This window comes from Pelmatolapia mariae, linkage group LG7 (genome assembly GCF_036321145.2).
Source record: "Pelmatolapia mariae isolate MD_Pm_ZW linkage group LG7, Pm_UMD_F_2, whole genome shotgun sequence".
In the NCBI taxonomy this organism is placed as follows: Eukaryota; Metazoa; Chordata; class Actinopteri; order Cichliformes; family Cichlidae; genus Pelmatolapia; species Pelmatolapia mariae.
Window position 1 is genome coordinate 52,094,543 of NC_086233.1, and position 22,029 is coordinate 52,116,571.

Genomic DNA, 22,029 nt, shown 5'->3' on the forward strand with positions numbered 1-22,029 from the left:
CCTTCTGTCTGACAGCCAAAGCGTGGCTAGAACTGGATCGTGCAACAGGATGTTGCATGCCCCAGTATAATACTTGCAAGATCCCAAAGCACAGCAGCAAATCTGCAACAGGATGGCTGAAGAAAAAACTCAACCTGACAAATGCAAACGTCAATGAACTGAACCTTGAAATAAAGAGTTGGAAAAGAATTCTTCCACAGTGATGTGACAGACTGATAAAGTCACACAGAAATTATTGCTGCTAAAAGTGAATCATAGGCTGAGGTTTTTCTTAGGACTGTAGCCCTAATATGCTGATCTACCAGTTTAGGGATGTTTGGTAATTCTAAGCAGTGATTATAGTAGGATAAATCTGGAACAGTTTAAATGATAACAGGGAACCAAACCAAACATCCCCTGCTTTTATGCCTCTAGAAAGAGGACCAAAAGGTAAAAAAAAAAAAAAAAAAGCAAACAGAAACTGCATATAGAGCAAATTCTCATACATGACTCCAAACTCTGAGAATGCAGCAGTGAATAAAAATATTCTTAAGTCTCAAAATGTAATTTATCCATCCAGATTTCTCCCGATCACTCTTTGGAGCTAAACAAAAATAACACAGACACACCACATTTGTAACAATAAACTATTCTTTTTTTTTCATATTTACATTCGTACCTAATGTGCAAATCAATAATTTAAAGTAGTGTAAAACTCTTAAAGAAATACAAAATCATATCTTACAGTCCTAAACATGGTGGAGAGTCCATGAACTAGTCGTCACATAGAAACAAAGAGGAGCAACACTGCAGTGTGTACAGGAGAGAGACAGAAGCAAACTGAGAGAGCAGTGGACATCCTTGGCCAGGACACACTAAGTTAAGGACAGCATGGTACATTATCCAAGCATCACCAGAACAAACAGCAACACAAACACTGCGTCTTTACAGTAGTCATGTCAAATGAGCAGAAAGCACTTGGAGGCCTGGGGTTTCTTTTTTGTGTGTTTTTTTGTTGTTGTTTTTTTGGAAAAGCCCCTCTGATTGGTTAAAGCACTGATGATCACAAAGGCTTGTGGTGCTCATAGCAGCAGGTGCTTCTTTTTAACGGCCTCTAGATATGGAAGAAGAACAATCTCACACTGGACCGGTGACACATCTATACTGCATGTCACCACATAGTGCTAGTAGCATGATTGCACATTGTGTTGTGTTGTGTGTGTGTGTGTGTGTGTGTGTGTGTGTGTGTGTGTGTGTGTGTGTGTGTGTGTGTGTGTCGGGGGCAACAGACACGTAAAAACACTTCAGACAAACACACATCGACCTGCTCTCACTACTCGCAGTTCTTCTCATCTAACACATTTACCAAGTAGCGCAGTCAACAGGCAACTCAGAGAAACACACCATAAGCACTGCATATTTGAGAAGCAAATCATCCTATGCACATTGTTCAGTGTTTGGCACAAAAAAGAAACATTTTGAAAATCTGAACTGTACTTTTTTTTCTTTTAAGAAGCCAGTTTGGCAGTGCTTGTGGACTTTTAGGAGGTTGACTACGGGCAATAATGTGAAACAATGTCTTACACAATAGTTTGAGTCCAATTCCGAAACGGCAAACCTTTGCAACTTGGCTAGAACAAAGGTACACTTCACATATGAGAGTTTTACATTTCATCCTAATCCGACATTACAATCTATAATGCTTACACATTTCAATTCCTGTAGTTCAAATTGGTTTACAAAAGCACACTGACGATCTTTTACAATGTACAAGACACAGTTAACCTACAGTAACTATATTATTGGTGCATAGACAAAATTGAGAGAGGGTGTAGCAAAAGAATCACCAATTTATTGCTTGAAATTCTAATATTATTCCCTCATTAGATTTATATTGATTGCAAAACAACTACAAATTTTTTTTCCACAGAGATTTTGAAGGACCGAGCAGAGGTATTGCATTCAAACTGATTAAAAGAGATAAAATGTTCCTTCCTGACGAGATGCAAATGTTCTGCACTTTGAAAAATAAAGAAATTTCCTTTCCACATACAGAAAGTTACATCACAGAGATGACTTTTACTCTAAAACAAGTAAAAGACTAAATTGAATGAGACAGAAGTCAAACAAAACTACGATATCTGGCCAAAGCTGCTCACTGTTTCAAGTTCTGCTTCCCCCATCATAAAGTAATAACCTTTACTAACAAGGGAAGGGCGACGGGAATACACAAGCATTCTTCAACAAAACAGGATAATGTTTGCCATCATGTTATTCTAAATGCAGAGTGCAGATGGTGTTGTTCCCTCAGGTCTCCTGCAGACTTGTTGACAAGCTGAAGTAGCGGTGATGGCTATACAGGCCTCTGCATTTTGCTCTCCCTCTCCCTGCGTTTCACCTCCTCTCTGTAGCAGTAGGAGCAGTAGTTGTCTGTCTCTGGCCTACCGTAGAAGGAGCAGTTCTCCCTCTTGCAGCGGCGCTGCTGAAAGCAGTACAAAGGGCTTCCAGAGCTCCGCCCTTTGGTTTTATCTTGGTTGAGCCAGGTGTGAGATGAGTTGTCCTCATCGGCAAACTCAAGGCAGTCCTGAATGTCTCCCGCATCGAATCCATTGGTGTAGGTGTGGGACTTGTGTTCGCCAGGCATATTGTAGGACAGCGAATCTATGGTGTTAACAGTGCGGACCCCTGACAGGCGAGCAGGGCTGTAACTCTGGGATGAAAGTGTGCGGTTCTGCTGGGGGTAGGTGGCGCATGTCTTTAGAGTGCCCACCACAGGCTTGTAGGGGTCATCTTGGAAGATGGAGGATTGCATGTTGACATCTTGTAAGTGGATCACGCTGTGCCTCTGGATGGGCGGTGTATGGCTGTAGTGGGCAGACACAGGAACAGGCCCAGGTCTCTTAGCACCAATACTGGGGGAGGAGTAAGGCGCAGGGGTTGGGGCCGGGTGAGAGACATGGTGCAAGGATGGAGGTGGGGTGAGAGGAGGGGCCGGGACAGAGGCAAGAGGCGCTGCGGGAGTGGGACTGTTCCTGCCCTGCATCTTGAGACCCAGCGGGGGCTGGGAGTTGTTATAGGTGTGTGTGTGGTGAGGCAGGATGGGAGAGCAGCTCTCCGGAGGTGAGCTGTCTGATCTCTCCCTCTGGAAGACACTCTCATGCTCAGGCTTCTTGACAGCTACCTCATTGGTGACAGCGGGCTTCTTTTCGGCCTCCTTCCTTTTTTGGTCCTGCTCCTGGCTGAAGCGCTCCTGGGCGTTTGTCAAGTAGTAGCTGATCATCTCTTCGTGGAACTGGTGTCGATGGCTGGTGAGCAGGAGTCCTGCAAAAATGAACTTACGCTCCCCCTGCATGGCAGCCCGTAGGATGTTGAGGCTGAGCTTGACATCGGTGCTGTATTTCCAGTTTTCCAGGGTCTTGTCCCCTGAGCCTTTACCTGCACTGTCCTGTCTCTCAGTGGGCGAGGAGCTGGAGGGTCTGTCTCTGTCCGTAGGGGAAGGACTAGTGGCCTTCTCAGAAGAAGTGGAGCTTGCAGACTGGCCCGAGTCCTCCTTGCTTCCCTTGGTTGACTTAGACTCCTTTTTCTTTGCCTTTTCCCCTCCGTTCTCCCCACTGCGACCTGAGCCAGAGTTAGATTTGTTCATTTTGCCATGAACAAGGCCACCCAGACCTCCCATGTTCTTCTTCAGCTTGATTCCAAGGGTTTTGCTGAAGCTACCTAGTTTGTTGGCTACAGAGTCGGCCCGGCTCTTGTCTTTGTCTTTTCGCTGCTTGTCTTTATCCTTCTCCTTGCTTGGCTTGCCAGTGTTGACGTTCGAGTTGCTGCCGACAGACTCGCGGTCAGAGTCCATGGACTCGGCCAGAGACTGGACATCCTCACCTGCGGAGGCTGTGGGAGACTCTGGCTGAGCCAGGGGAGCCTGCACAAAGACACGCAAACACACACGACTGAACAGTTGTTCAAAATTCACGTGTGGATTAGCACCATGAAGATTTAAGGGGAAAGCTTGCCGCAAAACTTTACCTACATATTTTCAGTGAATCCATCTGAATTATTGTGGGGTTGGCCAGTTTTTGCCTAACAGAACGACACCTAGACCGCACTCAAAACATGCAAAAAAATATCAGCGTCGCTTGACCGACCTTGCAGCTCATAGTGAGCACCTTCATGTAGTAACTACTATTTCTTCTACTAGACTACACCTGCTGTATCTGGGTCATGTTTTCTGATAAGAAACACTGCTGCTGAATTTTTCACTTCTATTTTAGGTACTTTGAGCACCATGAAGCAAGTGCCTTCTACTTCCATTCTATTAAAGAGAAGAAAGACTTATCTACAGATGATTTTCCAAAAATTAAGCAAATCATGGAAGGATAAACAGCACTACAGACCAAATATGCATTTTTAATTTTGAGGTAAACTTTCCTTTTCATGTATTCCCAATGAATTCCAAATAAAAAAAAGAAGAAATCAAACAAGTATAATTGCCTATTTTCTATTTTTTATAGCCAGTAAACACATAAATGTCTAAGATTATTGCTTTCTGAGAGTAAATAAAGCCGACTGATTGGGTTTCCAGAACATCTGGAATGGAAGAGTCCCTGCATAGCGCTAAATTAACCATGACAAACAAGACACACTTGTGTGAAGAAGAAAAAAAGGTTACCCTTGTTTCAGATGGAATTCGGATCCATGTTACATTCATGTAGTTGTGCAGCAGGTTTAGTTTGGCCTCCAGAGACAAGATGAGACTGGAGAGGGGGGGAAAAAAAACACATGAATTAACAACAAGCAGCGGTTACAACACGTGTGTGACATTTGTGACATAAGTTCACCAAAATTTTGTGGCACATGTGGGTGTGCTATAGCATTTGTAGAAAATACTGACAAACTCTTTGAGCCATCTTGCACGAACGTATTTCATTGTTCAAACGCAGAAGTGGAACCACGGCGCAAACAACGCCCACAACGTATTGAGGGCAATATAAAGTCTTTTCTGCTTTGTTCACACTACAGCTTGTTGGGAGGATAAAATGACACCCTGACTGACAGGAATGTGAAACAGAAACTTCTTGCATAAACTCTTTCTTCAGCTCAGGCTATCGCTGTTTCAGTGAGGCTCTACAAATGGGAACCTCACAATTTGTCTCTCAGTGCTCTCATTCTTTTAAAGCGACTTGATCCTGAAGTAAATAATCTGAATTAAATCCTCCACATAGCACCTTGTAGGTGAACAGGCAGGACTCTCCTGGCCTGCAAGTTTTACCCTCTCACGCCTTGTGATGCTGCCTTAACAGTCAACATCTCTGTGCGCCTTGTCGATAAGGATCGCCGAGTGATATACTGTACAGGACTTACTTGGCTAGCTTGGCATTATCATTGTCGTCCCTCCCCCACTCCCAATCCCTGCCGGGGTCCACGGCAAAATGGAGTGCCAGCAGCTTGTGCTCCGAGTCGGTCAGAGGGATAACAGCTGGAAGACATGAGATTATCAGAACATTAGCTTGGACCAGCTTTACCACTGGAGACAAAATAGCATGCTACCACTTCTCTCAAGGCCATTGTACTGTCAGAGCGAAAGCAAGCGACACCGTAATGACACACTAGAATAATACCACGTTAATGATCCCAGATGCCTGTCAGTGTGGGGTAAAGTATACTGGAGGTGTATTCACGCCGTCATTTATTTTTCAGGCAGAGAAGTGACCATGACCTGTGACTGTCATTCAACATGACTCATTCAAACACAGAAGAGCCTCAGTCAAACTTGATTGTTTATGATGTAATGCAGACTGGCGTGTTTAGTCTAGTCTAAACAGACTTATCTTTTCCATGAAGAAAATGAAAGGAAAGAATTTCTTTATTATAACTTGGGTTGAAACTGGTCTCGAGCCCCAAAGTGTTTTATCATATAATACAACTGAAAGTTCTAAAAACAGTGACCAAATAGACATTATGGTGAGACTGTTTTATCAATTACTGCTTCCAAAATCATGACTGAACGTGCAATCCCAGCCTATACGCTGAAATACACATGTGCTTACGTGTCTGCAACACTGAACAAACTCTGGTCAGACTGCTCTTACTAGCTTTGTTCAATGCTCTCCCATTCTTTCACTTACATTTACGTGGCACAGTGTTAACATTACCAAAATGAATAACAGCCCAAAATGACTAAAATAGGACCAACCACTCTGGAAAAGAATCTCAGAAACCCATATTGTATTCATAACAGAACAAAGAAAACATATCAAATGTTTAAACTGAGAAAATGCACTATTTTAAGAACTTTTAAAATTTGATGGAACACGTCTTCAAATAGCAGGAACGGGGGCAACGCAAGGGTGGAAAGCCAAGTGGTACTAAGAAAAAACAGCTGGAGGAACTTTTTGCATATAATTAGGTTAATTAGCAACAGGTCAGCAGCATGATTTAGTATAAAAAGAGCATCTTAAAGAGCCAGAGTTTCTCAGAAGTAAAGATGAGCAGAGCTTCACAATCTGGGGGGGAAAAGAAGTGTCGACAAATTGTGGAATAATTTCAGAATAATGTTCCTCAATGTGAAATTGTAAAGACTACAAAGATCTCATTATCTACACTACACGATATATTAAAAAGAATCATCACTGGATGCCTGTGATCTTTGGTCTCTCACTTACCACTGCATTAAAAACTGACATGGAAATCACTATATGGGTTCAGGAACACTTCCAGAAATCTTTGTCTCCACAAATGGAGGTTAAAGCTCTATCACGCAAACAAGAAGCCTGGGCTGAAACTCATTTAAAATGGACTGAGGCAAAGTGGAAGACTGTTCTGTGGTCAGGTGGGTTTTGAAATGTGAAATTCTGTTTTTTTGGAAAACACACCTGCAACATCCTCTGGACTAAAGAGAACCCTCAGGTTTGATTGTATAGGGTTGCATTATTGTCTATGGAACTGCCAGCTTGCACATTTAAGGCACCATCAGTGCTGAAAGGTATTTGAAAGGGGCGATTGTGGCTCAAGAGTTGGGAGTTCGCCTTGTAATTGGAAGGTTGCCGGTTCGAGCCCCGGCTTGGACAGTCTCAGTCGTTTTGTCCTTGGGCAAGACACTTCACCCGTTGCCTACTGGTGGTGGTCAGAGGGCCCGGTGGCGCCAGTGTCCGGCAGCTTCGCCTCTGTCAGTGCGCCCCAGGGTGGCTGTGGCTACAACGTAGCTTGCCATCACCAGTGTGTTAATGTGTGTGTGAATGGGTGGATGACTGGATGTGTAAAGCGCTTTGGGGTCCTTAGGGACTAGTAAAGCGCTATATAAATACAGGCCATTTACCACGCCATTTTACAGTTTTTAGAACATACGCTCCAATCCAGATGACATCGTTTTCAGCGAAGGCCTTTAAAATTGCATACTGCATCTGTTACAACAGCATGAATCCCAGCGCTGAACTGGCCAGCCTGCACTCCAGACCATTCACCAACTGAAAACACATCTGACGCATCATGAAACAAAAATATGACAAAGATGACCCAGGAGTATTGAGAATCCTGTATCATACAGCATTCCTCTCCCAGAGGTCCAGCAGCTGGTCCCCTCAGTTCCCAGACGGGATGTTAAACAGTGGTAAACATGGCTGATTTTTTGGAAGCGTGTCAAATTCAAAATGAGCTAAATTTTGTCTTAAAACAGTACAGTTTCTCACTTTAAACACTTGGGCTGTTTTCTACGTTCTATTTCTAGTTTTCGAGATTTTCAAATCATTGCATTCTGGTTTTATCTACACACAATCCAAACAATTTCAGAGCTTGATCGTTCTACATTTGACTGAAGCTGCATAAGCTAAATTTGGTTCAGTAATAGACTGCAATCAGACACAGCAGCAGAGGATAAGAGCCGGAGTGCTGAAATAATTCCATTCATGCTTATCTGATATGATCAACTACTTAGAAGCAGGAAGAGGTTTTCAACAGTAATCACTGGACACAGAACATAAAACAGACACCTACCCGGCCTCCTCTTGTGGGAAATGTGCTTACAGTGTGTACACAGTGCAGGCATGTACAGTACTTGTTTTGGTCTGAGTGTGTGGGTGCCTTTTAAAACAACCGTACATAAGGAGGACTAACTAGACCTCGCTGGCCCACATGACAGCTCTCCTCAGGCTACCTAGTGTGGGGGTTGTTGTCCACATGACAGCAGAGAGAGGCAGGCTGTTCGGGCTGGGGACATTCCAGCCTTCACTGTCAGACCCAGATGGAAGACACAGTCTCCTCCCTGCTTCATCAATTCTTCCACTGCCAATAGGCTGCTCTGCTCTCCAGGCTTCACGGAGACACAGATACCAGCAGCAACTGCCCCTCCTGCGTCCCTGCACGTCAAATCCTCACTCTGTGCCCTCTTGCGTGTCTTTTTTTAAGTTCATATGCATAATGAAATGTACGCGATTAATCATGCCAGGTGTCAAAATACTGGTGGGACATGCATCCTCGTGACGCTTGAAGCTCTTGAGACACAATTAGTCCAGCCACACCCACGCCAGCGTTAACCTGATTACTCATATATATCTGGCACCATTAGTCACAAATAAATGCCTGCTGGGTATATATATTAATAAGAGCACTGATGACAGACATTTGTCCTTAGAGGTCACCGCTGCCTTTGACTGCTTGCAAATCACAACATATTAAACACAAATTTAAAATAAATAAATAAATGCATGACCTATGCCTGCAGCCACACCGTCAGGCGATAATGAGCACTGGCATGGCAGCGCTGTAAGCTGAGAGGAAAAGTGGTTTTCTTCATAGATGTTTTTTCCTAGAATGTCTTGCCCAGAAAAATCCAGTCATAATCGCAAACACACACACACAGCCAGGCAGAGGACAGTGAACCAGCTCCCACTCAGTTCCCACTTGGGTCATACAGCAGGCAGCGGAGGTCTGCGAGGTGCCGTCCGGGCTCCCACGATGCAGCTGTCCGTCTTTCTCGCCATTCCAAAGAGCTGTGTGTGCTGTTGTTCCCATTTGGGCCTGGTCCAGATTTAGAGATTCAACATTGCCAGTTGAGCTCTGGGGGGCTAAAGTGTGCTGTAATGTATTTACTCTCCCTGTTGGCAGCCTTGTTTTGTTGTCCTTGAATGACCGATTTCCATACTTTATGGATGGATGACATCACATCGCTGCGTGGTATGCAAGCTGTGCACTCAGCGGCGTAGCTGACGGCCTGCCTCGCTTTGCTAAGTTTGCAGTTTGATTCGGGGAGATACGAACATACAAAACTTGGGTGTGACATGTAAGGAAACAGCTGCTGGAAGTTAAAAGTCAAATGAAAATCACTTGACTGGTCATAAACATATTTGTCCTTCTTTTTTGTTAGTCAAACAAAGCATATAACTGTATGTCTTTGCAAAACAGCAGAATAAGATGTCAATGTGGCTTCTCCAACTTCTCTTTTTCCCCTCACTTAGACAAAGTCACCTTTTACAAGGTTTGATTGGCAGCAGAAACACTGAGCCAATGTTTCCCTCTGTTTTGAGATTCAAGAACAATTTGTACTGTCTGGAAAATGCACAAATTTGAAATTCCTGACTTTGGTCACTCTGCACAGCTGCAGATTTAAAGGGCTCAATTCACCAGAGTAAACAGCAGTCATGCATATAAACAAGTCCTAGCCTTTTCCCCAGAAAATCATGGTGAATAATAGAAGTGAATCACATCTGAAGCAACACAGAAAACTAGAATAAATACAATTTTAATGGCCATTCCCATATTGTTATAATTTATACTGTAGGCACTGTCAAAAACCCATGTTCACATGTTGATTTCAAGGAGCCAGAGCTTCTTATATTTTTAAAAAGTGGTCTTGAGCAATAGTTGTCCAGGCTTTCTGAAGGTCTTTCCATTTTTTGGTAGACACTAGCTGTTTGTTTACTCTTTTTTTAATCAAATCCTTATAACTGACCATTTTCAGAGGAATGTTTTTTTCCTTTGTTACGCCACTTAACACTGACCTGTGAATCACTCAAGCATTAAAAAAAAGGCATCAAACAAGGGATGAACCAGTTTTTGTGTCTACACATAACAGACAACTTAGCAAAGAACCTATTTTAAATTGTATTTTTAGGCACTTTGTTGCTAGCAGCCTGTCACAAAAAACATGTAATTTGTTCCCATTTCTTACCAAATACCAAAGATAACGCAGTTTGAGTATCATAAAATAGTAATTTTGCACCAACAAAGTACAAAAGAGCTATTAGGTGAAAACTTGATGTGTCTTGGCATAGTATGCAATGTGTCCTTAAAAAACTCTCAGAAACTGGACAAGTGGAGGACAAAAAGAAGAAGTGACAGGCTTACCCCCCCAAAAAAAACCAAAACAAAACAAAAAAACTATCTACAGCTCATGAACGGTTTCTGAAAAGTCAAGTCCTTAAGAGACAGGAAACAAATCCAGGCAACAGGTCTTACAATGTGACGAATCTAAAATGTAAAAATCTGCACAGAGGAGGTCAGGTGGAGGTTCTGTCATGGTTTGGAGCCAGTGGTGTTGGTGGTGTTACTGCCAGTGCAGTAAAAACATATATGCATAGAGAAGCACACAGTGGAAATTAATGTGTCATGGACTGACCTCACCAGAGCCCCGGCTTCAACATTATTGAAGCAGTGTGGGATCATCTTGACAGAACAGAAGAAAAAGCAGGAAACATCCAAAGACCGGCTTTGAATGTCTGGAGAACTATTTCTGAAGTCTACTTAAAGAAATTACAAGAAAGCTTGCCTAAGAGAGTTCAGGCTGTGCTGAAGAATGAAGGTAGTCACACCTTTATAGCTGTACTGTATTTCCGTGTATGTTTTCACATATTTCAATAAGTCACTGCACCTATTTCCCATTTTCTTCGCAAATATACAGAAATGAGGGGTGCCTCAAGATGTTTTCACTGTACTGTATACTGTCCTTTTTTAATAGATGTGAATCTGGAGAGAAGCTGTGTAGTTAAATGACACTGTTTTGTAGGTGGTCGTTGCATAAAAGTTGTCCATTTACTTTTCATTCAAGAGAGTGTTAGAAGTGTGATGATGTGATGCCAAAGAAAACCTGGAAGTGTTTTGGTTTTAGGAGCAGAGCTTGAAATAGCTCCAGAGTTTTCCAGAGGGTCAGTTCCTCTCATAGATTTTTAGCCACAGAAGCACAAACAAAATGATGAAAGGCAGCAAGTGGCATCTACTGAGGAGCTAGTCATTATTACACAGCTGGTGACCATAGAAATGTGCACAGGTCTCTAGGTTCATCTGACTTCCTCACCCAAGCAAACCACTTGACTCCTGAGAAAAAAAAGGAAAAAAACCTAAACAAAACTGCAATAACCTCTGGCTTCAGTCACTCCTCACGTGTTGTTTTTTCATCCGCCATCAGTGCAACCCCAGAAGTCATGCAGGCATGCTATAAAAGGAGCAGAAGCATGATCTGTCAGGGTGATTTAGAGTCAGGTTACTAGGAAGGACTCCACTATAATCTTCCATACAGTGGGCGGAATAAAGAGCCACTATTCTAACCCAGTCCCTGACACCTGAACACACACAAGGCCAAGAGCCCCTCGGATGCTCTTCGCTGTGGAAGGGGGAAATTGAGAGTACGCATCCACCTGAGACGTCCACACAGTGGCCTTACTGTCAGAAGAGCGGGTTGGTTTGCTGGGGCCCCAAGCATCCCGGGACCCTGCCCATATGTGGTGATGTGGTGAGGTCTTCGGGGCTGGCTGGGTCTGGCTCTGCCCTAGTTGGCAGTGGAAGATTAGGTCTGTCAGTCAGACTGACCGCCTGTCTGTCTGGCAGCCGTACAGAGATATGAACCAGCACGGCTGTACAGTACTGCATTGAGAAATTTACAAATTCTATTAAAATGCAGACGCACATTATAAAAATGTGTGCATAAAAGGGACATATACATCATACATTTGCAGATGCTGACAATCATAATGAAAGCAGTCCAGAATTGTATAAGAGCCATGCAGTACAAGTTATCACATGGCATACTGGAGAAAGACTGCAGACGAAACACTTTCTGATCCTATCGCAGTACACTGTGTACCAGAAGGAAAAAGTACAGCCACGCAGTGGTGTTGTGATCAGGCTGCTGTGTTTTTTGGGTATATGCACCATCTGGTGGACAAGAAGAGAATCCATCAGCCCGCTAAATCCCCAAACACTAGTGTAAGTATTCAGTAGTTCTCGGCTGTGGGGTGGACTGGCTTTGATGTGCTGCTGGGGCATTAAAGGGGATGACTGCAGGGCAGGAATGGCAGGTTAGTAATCATGTCTGTCTGCTAGCCTGCAGTGGTCATAGACGGACCTAATAACTAGGTTGGTGTTTGATGACCCAGATTAGGACCTTGAATATTCAAAAAAGCACGAGAGAGAGAGAGAGAGAGAGAGAGAGAGAGAGAGAGAGAGAGAGAGAGAGAGAGAGAGAGAGAGAAGAGGAAAGAGGAAGAATGAAACTGCTTGTTCGCTTGCGAGTGAGAAAAAGAGACAGAGACGGAGTCAGCCAGCTGCCCCCGCAAATGACACGTGAGTTCCACCCACTGAGTCAGATACAGAAGAGTGCCGTGACTACTAAGACTGGTTGTCAGGGAGATCCACTCTGTTTATCAATTAAAGACGTCCGTGTGAGAAATGCTCTGACCTCAAGAGCGAGCAACGCACCCAGAGTGGGAACGCTGGCATCTGAATGAACAAAACAAGCCTTGCTCAACACAAGGGACAATCCACACTTCCTTACCACAACATAACACAATCAATATGCTCTGCACAGCACCATGTCACAAATTCCTGTGAAAGCAGCACACATATAAACACACACCCCTTCTGTGACAAATTAAACTCACAACAGTGACTGCAGGTGAGCTTTGAATTATTTGGTCAGCTCCTAATAAGAAGAAGAAGCGTGCTGTCCACTTTCCTGCATGTTGGCCACTTTCTGGTTCCTGCTGCCAACTGGCCTGTTTAAATAATGGATCACGAGTAATTAGACTGCTGTCTCATACATTATTCACCTCTAGCAGGACAGGCAGACCACTCGCCTTCCCTCTTGCAGTCCTCCACCCACCAAGTTAAAAGCAATGGCTGTCAAACTACTGCATGTTGTCAGCAAAAACCTTGAATTTTCATGAACAGGAGGTCAAGAAAAGGTTTTGCATTAAAGATTCCCACCTGAGGATGCCGTCGGCTCTTTCTGTCAGGGTATAGAAGTGGTTTTTGAGATGCTGGACATCTTCTTACCTTGCTCGCGCTGCTGGTCTCTCTGCTCCATGGACACCAGTGCGGAGAAGTGCGCCTGATCGTAGGCCAGGACCAGTGGGGAGCAGTGACAGCGGCTCGGGGGCACCTCGAGGGGCAGATAGAGCCCTCCAAACGGGATGGGAGCAAACGCTGGAATTCAGATAGAGAACCATATTTAGTTTCACTCTATCGCTTGAACTGCTGTACCACAGAGGAGCGAGTCGACATGCGTTCAAGTCTACCTTCTCCTCCCGAGTCTCTGAGCATTGTATCAGCCACCACTACAATTGGCCTGCGTAGCACGTGGGCCAGCACAAACACATGGAACTCCTCCAGACTCTCATAGACCGGATCCTCTGAGTTATCCACCCTGAAGGGAAAAAACCCCAAAAACATTACATTACACACTGCAACACTGTAGCAATTTCCTGCTTCTGTATTGAGGCCAGCCAAAATAGCAAATGTCCATGCCAATCATATGCCTAATCTGATCCTCTTGAATCCATTCCCATTTGGCTCGCTTTAACAGACAGGACAACGATGCCCATCCTGTCATACATGTGTTTCAGTAAAAGAGAGCAGGAGAGGAAAACGAGAAAAGGGAAGGGAGAGCCATAGATCTCAGGCATGCAGCCACCAGGGAACCAGAGGATGTACAACAATTAAGTTGTCAGCCACACAAACAGCCACGCTGCCAAATTCACTCTAATAAAGAGCCTCTTAATATGCGATCCCACTCATCCTATTTAGGGCCTCATCTCACACTAGGACCATCAAACATCCCTAACCTGATTACCGTATCACAGTCAACCTCAATGAGAGGTTAAAAACACCAGATTAAATGAGGAAATTATTTCCTTTAACAGAATTTTTTCAGCACTGGACAGGATTGCACCAACATGAGGAATAACACAGAAAAACTGCTGTTTTCAGATGTCGCACTCACAAAGAAACAGTTTGCAAGGAGGTTTTTTTTTTGTTGTTGTTGGTTTTTTTTACATTTCACTTTCAACTCAAACAAAAGTCAGTGATGACGAGCACAGATAACCACAGCCTCCTTAAATGGCACTGTATGTATTTCAGCAGACACCGTGATGAGCCTGTCTGTCCGTCAGAGCGGTTTTCACTTCACTATAGCGAGCACCTACATGAGAAAGTATGTATGTTTATTTCAGTGAATATGGAAACAGAGACAAAACCACAAGTTTCTCTGCGTAGGAGGAGGAAACCAGAGTACGTTTCAAATCTGCCTCTGTAGCCTGAGATAAACCCTGCGTTACGCTTATTTAAGCAGCTTTCTGCAGCTAAAAGTAACCCACAGCTCAGGGGAGGCTCACAGCTCAGATGATTAATACTGACGACAGCCAGTAGATGGCACAGTTTCACGCGTTAGATTCAGCAAAGTTACTAAAGGGAGGCAGCGGTTCTGAAGAGAAACTGTCCAAGTGGAAACAATGAGTTTCCCTGACAAATTGATTTTACTGAGAAGGTCACTTTTGTTTTAGCTGTGGGCTTTGTGCAGCACTTCACCACACAGGGTTAGGAAACAAAGGAGGAGGGTTGTAATGTAGGATTAAAACGGCACTGCTTGCTGCTGCATTTCCGTTTCGTTCCGTTCATTTTATGCAGTGATTCAGGAGCAACTTTTGCTGGATTTTGGTCAGTGGTAATGTGTCTGGGAAATTGAATGTGTGCATGTACTTGTGGGCTCGATTGTAAGCCCGTACCCTCCACTGGTGTTCCCGTTTTTGCTGAGGTGAGTTCGAGGCTCGCTGGAGGCCAACTTTAGCAGTTCGTTCCACTCTTTCTCCCACTCCTCTTCGGTGTACACCAGCCCCGACTGCAGGAAAAAAAAAGCAAAGAAAAGGAAATTCTGATTAATATGCACATTGTTCACCCAGACAGTCCATTTTTTGCCATTGCAGCTTGCATTTGTGGACATTTTGTCATATTTCCACTGTTAATGAGTGTTTGGTAAAAGAGAAAGTCAGGAGATACGGGTAATTAGAGACAGGTGGCTGACATGAAACAATGCTCCGTGCCCAGATGCAAACCAGGACGCTGCGTTACATGAGATGCATCTTAGATCACTGGGCCACCAGGACGCCTTGGGCGTTTTTAAAACATGAGCATCTGGACTACTTCTTAGGGCTGAGCTATCTTTGGTGACACCATTTTTCTAATAGACTTTAAAACTCTTTAATCCATGAACATCAAGAAAATGGAGGAAATGTAGAGGATTTGACAGTATTAGCAGCACTGCTGCTATTGCACACTTGCGATCGTGGAAAGATCATTTTTTATCAAAGCAAAAAAATCGAAAAGTGCAAAATCAGAGACTATTAACTGTGGCTCATCTAATGCTTGCTTGCTCATATGGATTTATTAATATGTCATTAATGAAAGAGGATGCAATGCATTTAGGAGTTTCAGTGTGTGAAGACTGACGCTCTCCCTACCTCCTTGTTCTGTTGCGTTTGCTGCCACCTCCATCTCCTCTTCAGAGCGTCTCTCTCCGCTCCGCTCTTCATCATGGTGTACAGGGACTTCCTCAGCATCAGGTCTCTGTCATGGAAGCCCCACATCCCTGATAAATGCACACACATGACATGTTGCTGAATGGTAGGACAGAGGAGATGAAACAATATGGCCATTACATACAAAACAAGATTATGTTGATAAATCATTCAGAGGTGTCCATGACTTTTTATTAAAAATGTCCTTCATCACTCCTCAAACAGCCTCAGTTGTCTGACAGACACAGCAGATTACATTAACTCCGGTGCTGCAAGCAGTCCTCACACTGAGGAGTCAACCACCTCCTTCAGCAGATACCTGAATATGGAGCTGTCTTTTAAACCCTACAGCTGAAAGTCTCCTGCAGTGTATAGGTCACTTTCCTCCTTCCCTTCCTTGCTTCCTTGGCTTTCTCCAGTTCCATCTTTCGCAGACTATTCCTTATATTCAGCAGCTGCTTTGCAGCACTGACATGGTTTTTAGATAGACATGACACCAGCTCGCACAGCTGATGCTTAGAGAAGCGCTCCATTATTACCGGGTTTTTGATTCAAGCGTAAAATATGAATAGTGAATAACTCACCCAACGAGGCAGCATGCAGGAGGCAGTTCCCATCCCCTGTGGTGGCCAGAGGAAGCAGCTTCTTGCAGCTGGTGCACATTGTAGACCACCAGTTCAGACGACCTGCACACAACAGCGAGAGCAACATGAGGATGTCAGAAAATACACTTATTAATCACATCACAGAGGCAAGAAAACACAGTTTTTCCAACAAGCACAATTTGTTTCAAAACCAGCACGTCTCCTTAAAACAAGTTCCTCCTCAGCCCAACTTTTACAGTATGTACAGCTTTCCACTTCATCATAGCCGTGCTTGCATCCCTGAGGGAGAGACGACTGTTTCACAGCCCTGGGCACCACACAGTCCTTTACTGCAGCTAGCCGCACTGCTCTGAGCCCGGGGTGATCTGACTGCATCATTTATTTAACAACATTAAACACAGAAGAGTGTCTGAATGATTTACCCCTCAGTGTGGATGGGCTCAGAATGCAGATGTTTTCTCAATTTGCAGCTCCTGATTTTATTTCTCACAGTAAATATTCGAGTTAATTGTCTAGAAGGTTGGACTAGCTTGACTGATCAGCGCTTTTTATGACGTTACATCAAAGAGTAATACATGTGCCCTGCACATGGAATATTACGGCTGAGAATCAACCACCCATGAAGAAAGGCTAATTCACAACTGGTTGTACTTTACAGTACCTTTTCTTAATTGCAGAGATATGCACTTTCTAGTAGTGGCTAAGCTTTGGTACCCACAGTCCGCGATTTATAAAGTTTAGAGTAAATTTGCAGCAGTAAATCCTTCACTTTTTCACAAGAGATCAGATCAATCTTGTGTTTATCTATAAAGAGACTGATTCTGTCCTATTTATGTGTTAACGGTTAATTGACCCAATATTTCTCTGGCTGAGTGTTCGCAGACCTTGAACAGAATCAAATTTAGGAGGTTTTACAGTCTCTGCAGTCCTGGTGTGGAAAAGTCTGCAGGAAGATTGGAAACTTCTCTAACTAGTTTCTCTCCGTAGTTCAAAGCGTCGGCTGGGATATGAATCCTTTGGGGTCCCGGATGCTTTGAATTAGCTGTTGTCATCTCCCTTCCAGATGATGCTGCTACTCTGATTTGCTCCGTCTCTCTGTCTTAATTTCAGTCTAGCCCTCTACATCTGTCTGCTTCACTGACTTTCAGAGCATTTTCTCACTGCTACTGCTTTGTTAGACGAACAATTTATTCTCACTAAACTGAGAATATGGGGAAAAGCACGTATCCCATATCAGTAGGAGCAGAAGGACTTTAAGTGAATGTATAACATCCTACAGTACTCACCAGCCTGCTCCAAAGCCATCATGGTTGACTGCTCTATCAGATCTCTTTCTATGAAGCTCCTAAAGTCTTCGCTGTAGACGCTGAGGTCTGGTAGCTGGAATGTGTAAATGGGCATCTCAAGAGGGAACTGCTCGCTGGTACACTCACTAGCCACCTGCAACCGTGCCAGGGAGACGATAGCAGAGCTGGCATGGGAGATTCCACGCGAGAGACGCTTCTCTGAAAATGAGAGACAAATGAAAAGTGAAGGGACGAGTGGAAAGCAAACTGAAAGATGAAAGAAAAAGATTTCTTTGGATCTTGGCGATGGTCGCGCTGAGGTGGCCTGGTTACCTTGTGCATTGTCCTCCTGCTTCTGTGCACACGGTCTGTCGATCTTGCTGACATGGGTGGGCGTGTCACGCGTCTCTGGCTGTTTGTAATAGCGGCCCTCGTTAAAGACCTGCGGCAGGTTGGCAGTGTGGACCTGTCTGAGCTCCTCGTAGTCATTTAGAGCAGCACTGAGGTCCCAGTTTTTACCTGGAGGACACACACACACACACACACATTTTTTATTTTTTAAAAAAGGCTTTTCACAAAGAAAAAAAAGAAGCCAACATTCACAACAAGACACCCTTAACTACAGCTTACAGTAAACAGGGTTATCTCATGGTAAAAACGCTACCTATGCTACCTATTGTGGGAAGTAAAGGGACAGAATGAAAAAAGCTGCTGAGTATGCTGCAGATAAGCCACACAAACCATTTAGCACAGAGAAATTACGATAAATTCCCATATCTTAAAATTTTAAAAGAATGAGCTTCAGTTATAACGATACAACGTCCACATGGAGCAAAGTCACACAGCGCTTTTGTCTGAGGAAAACACGCTGCTTCACGTAAAACACAGACTTGGATATTGAGGTTATAAAGACAGTGAAGGGAAGCAGATCCATTAACATTATGACAGCAATATCCTGATGTGCAAGGAGGGACCCACAAAGAGACCCACACACATACTGGCAACACATGCAGAGACACAGTTGTCTCCTCTGGGTGCTGTCTCTCTAACAGAAATCCCCTCAAGGCTTTAAAGACACGAGTCAAGTCTCAGTCTTATTATACCACAGTGTGATATTTTTTAACAATGCCACAGGAACTCTCTGCAAACCAGTCATTTCAAAACCCATGGGTGTGTCTTCATGTAATCGGAGCATGTTCGTGAGTCAGAGTCCATTAATGGAATCCCTTTGTAAAAAGAGACCTGCAGGAAGTTGTCCTCTCTTGCTGACTTCCAGACACGATGATTGCGAAGCGTCTGGATATGAAAACCGACACCACTAATCGCTGTCTCTCACATCAATCAATGCAAAGCTTATTTCGCTCTATGGATCTCGGTATCTTGAGCTACACAAATACAGGAATACAACTTATGGTCCAGCTGCACAGCCACTCAGCACCTAATGCACTGTCTTTAAAAGCTTCCACATTAGCCTGCTATTAACTTTGGTTTGGAAAGCACTGTTTCAACGCTTTCATTTATAATGCCTGTCGTCTGCAAAAAAACTAAACAAAAACCCAAATAAATTCATGCAGTATGAACATACATCACAATCTGAATACAATAAAGGCCCCAAACCAATTCAACAGTGTAGATTCAATACTTAAACAGGCCTCTAGGGGGAAGCACCACATGTGCTCTGTCATGTTTCTCTGTCTCTCCACACGATCTTGATTCAGACCGCAGGGTCACAGAGCAGCTGTTTGATTCAAGCCTGTAAAGCTAAGACAACATCAGACCAAAGGACAATACTGAAACAGCTCATCCAGGCTCTTGTCTGCCTTGTCTGAGTGCACTGTCTTGTTTGGTGTCTGTGAGTGTCACATGTAGTCCACTGAGGTTAAGAGCCAAAACAGAATCAGGAAAAAAACTGACAGTAGCATAGAATCGGACGCTCAAAACTCTCACTCTTCATCCGAAGAGATGAAACTGGATGTACTATATACACCCAGACAAAAAAAAAATTCCAGGACACATGCGTGCTGCCAGCACTCCATGAGGATTTCATCACCCTAATGGATGCCTGATTACTGTGGTGCATGCTTTTATTCCTGTAAAGCAGACAAGAATGCGTTTGCACTTATGGTTCAGCGTGCTTCGCTTTATGCTAAATTAGATGAAATTTAAATGAATTTCCTGTGGACGAACGAAGAGTAGAAACGCACAACATATATATCTACTGAAGCTGATTCAACCAGATATCAATCAGCTTTCTGAGGCCGTGTGCATTTTGCTGTCCTTTTTTTTTTTTTTTTTGGAGCTGCACCCAAGCTATACAAGTGCCAGTAACACTGTGCTCCTCAATGAGTTCCAATGAATGGGCACAAAGCTTTCTCTGGGGAGCGCCCTCGTAAAACTGTCACACTGGCCTCTAAATCAGCAAGCTTGCTCTCCGACGCAGGCCCCTCTCCTCTCTGCCCGTCTTCTGTTTTCTTTATTTTCCGTTCCGCTTATTTCCTCTTCTCTGCTCATGGCATAACTGGGAGCAGCCGATCAAAACAATACATATAAATATTTAGACTTCGCAAGAAAAGAGCGCGTCATCTCTTACCTTCCAGCAGGTCTCTTGCCAGACCTGGTTCTGCCCCGGTGGACCGAACAAAGTCTGACAGGACCGCGTCCATGTCCAGAGTCATGTGATCATGTGTGTGTGCTGCCCAAGGTGCAGCGGTGGCCTTGGTGGACGCCAGCCTTCACGTTCTCATCTGAGGTGGAATATGGAAAAAAAAAGGCAAAGAAAAACACAAGCAGGCTTTAAACACACTGTTCAACAGCATCGGCCACACCTTTAAAAACGGATTCCTCACTAACCCCTTTGAGAAGAGACTGCCCCGCTGCCTCATTTTAATCCTAGCCAGCAGCCCAAGCCAGCTTGTACTGGTGTGCAATGCTTTATAGAGCATAGTTCATAGTAATGTGAAGAGCACTCAACTCCCAGCACTCCTCCCAGCCTCTTCTAACAGTCACAACATAATAACCAGCATCACAGATGCAATATGAAAACCACAACCAGGACTCACCTGCTTATGCCCAAAGAATCTGGCCAACTGCCCATGAGCATAACAACACTGAGCTTCTTCCTGCCACTGAGTGCCAACCTGTGGTCTTTGGGTATGATCCAGTATCTGAACACATCAATATACGGATATTATTGATGTAGACAGAGGAAGGATGCCTCTGACTATTAGTGTAGTTGTGTGATTCAGTGTGATGTTATTTAGTATGATGGCATTTTTACATCATGGCTATAACACCCAAGCTCTAATCATCAACAAACATTGCCTTGTTAGGTCATAAATAACACAACTGAGATGCACGCGCGCTCACTCCCTCGGTCTATGGAATGAATGAGTCCACGCATAGCTTTCATTCCCCTTCATTCTGTGTGGGTGACGGGGAAGCTGAGCTAAGAGCATTGTCAGTGAAGAAACAAACACCTACAGGCTGGAGCTCTGACACCAGGCCTCTGTGTACTGACCAGAGGTTGGAGAACAGTTCAGATGTGAAACTTTGACCTTAAGAGGAGTGAGAGCATGTTGGAGCCATCCAGATACTCTGCCCACGCATGAGAGAGGCAAGCAGGACAGAAGCGCTAGCTCCAAGTGCGCCACATGGACTGGACTTTCCATCAGGGTTCAGATAAGCTTTGTGGGCCGGCAGACACTCCCACTTCTGAGGTTACAGAAAACCAGTGAAATAATCAAAAAGCATAATGAGGGACAGCGGAATATCGTGGCATCTTTTGCTGAGCACTACAGAAAAATTTTTTATTTCCAAGTGTCCCCTCAGTCAGCATTATCAGCACATGGAAATTAAAGGCGCGTGACATAACAGAATATAACTTGAGTGCTTTTTGATTGTTGGCATTAGGTTTAGAAACATCATTCTTCAAGACCCAGCAACTTTAGTCTTTGTCATATGCATTATTAATGAGTTAAAGCTGCACTTAAGCTTTAGTTTAGCTGACCTACTTAGTGTGCATTGTGTTGAATGTAGATTATTGTACCGAGAGAAACAGGAAATGCAACATTTACAGTGTTCAACTGTGAACATTTATAATAAAGCTATGAGCCAACGTTTATGATTTTGGCTTTTTACATACTTGAAATTGGACATTTTCTTTTTTTATAACCAACAGGCAAACTTTTTATTTCAGCCATAAATGCCACTTAGAGAAAATTCAAAACCCTTGAACACAGTCTGTGAGATATTTATCTTCTTTGAGGACTTAAGAGGCACCAATTGTGTGCGTAATTACACTCTAAGGGCTCAATATAGATTAATAGGATGCCTATCAGGGTATCAATAATGCTTTGCAAAGGAAAAATCTTTGACGAACGGTGGAGA

The 22,029-nt window shown here is 43.8% G+C and overlaps 1 protein-coding gene across 1 annotated transcript in view; it reads right to left on the minus strand.

The window, feature by feature from the left end:
- Positions 1–581: 581 nt before the first annotated feature.
- otud7a (OTU deubiquitinase 7A) overlaps positions 582–22,029 on the minus strand; it is a 43,309-nt gene continuing 21,861 nt past the window's right edge. The window contains exons 3-13 of the mRNA XM_063479636.1: positions 20,234–20,387; positions 17,977–18,162; positions 17,644–17,862; positions 16,337–16,438; positions 15,696–15,823; positions 14,964–15,076; positions 13,479–13,606; positions 13,237–13,386; positions 5,338–5,452; positions 4,646–4,730; positions 582–3,898 (exon numbers count right to left, since the gene is read on the minus strand). Of these exons, the coding sequence (XP_063335706.1) occupies positions 2,333–3,898; positions 4,646–4,730; positions 5,338–5,452; positions 13,237–13,386; positions 13,479–13,606; positions 14,964–15,076; positions 15,696–15,823; positions 16,337–16,438; positions 17,644–17,862; positions 17,977–18,162; positions 20,234–20,318 (2,877 nt within the window). The 5' untranslated portion in view covers positions 20,319–20,387 and the 3' untranslated portion in view covers positions 582–2,332. The remainder of the gene's footprint in view (positions 3,899–4,645; positions 4,731–5,337; positions 5,453–13,236; positions 13,387–13,478; positions 13,607–14,963; positions 15,077–15,695; positions 15,824–16,336; positions 16,439–17,643; positions 17,863–17,976; positions 18,163–20,233; positions 20,388–22,029) is intronic.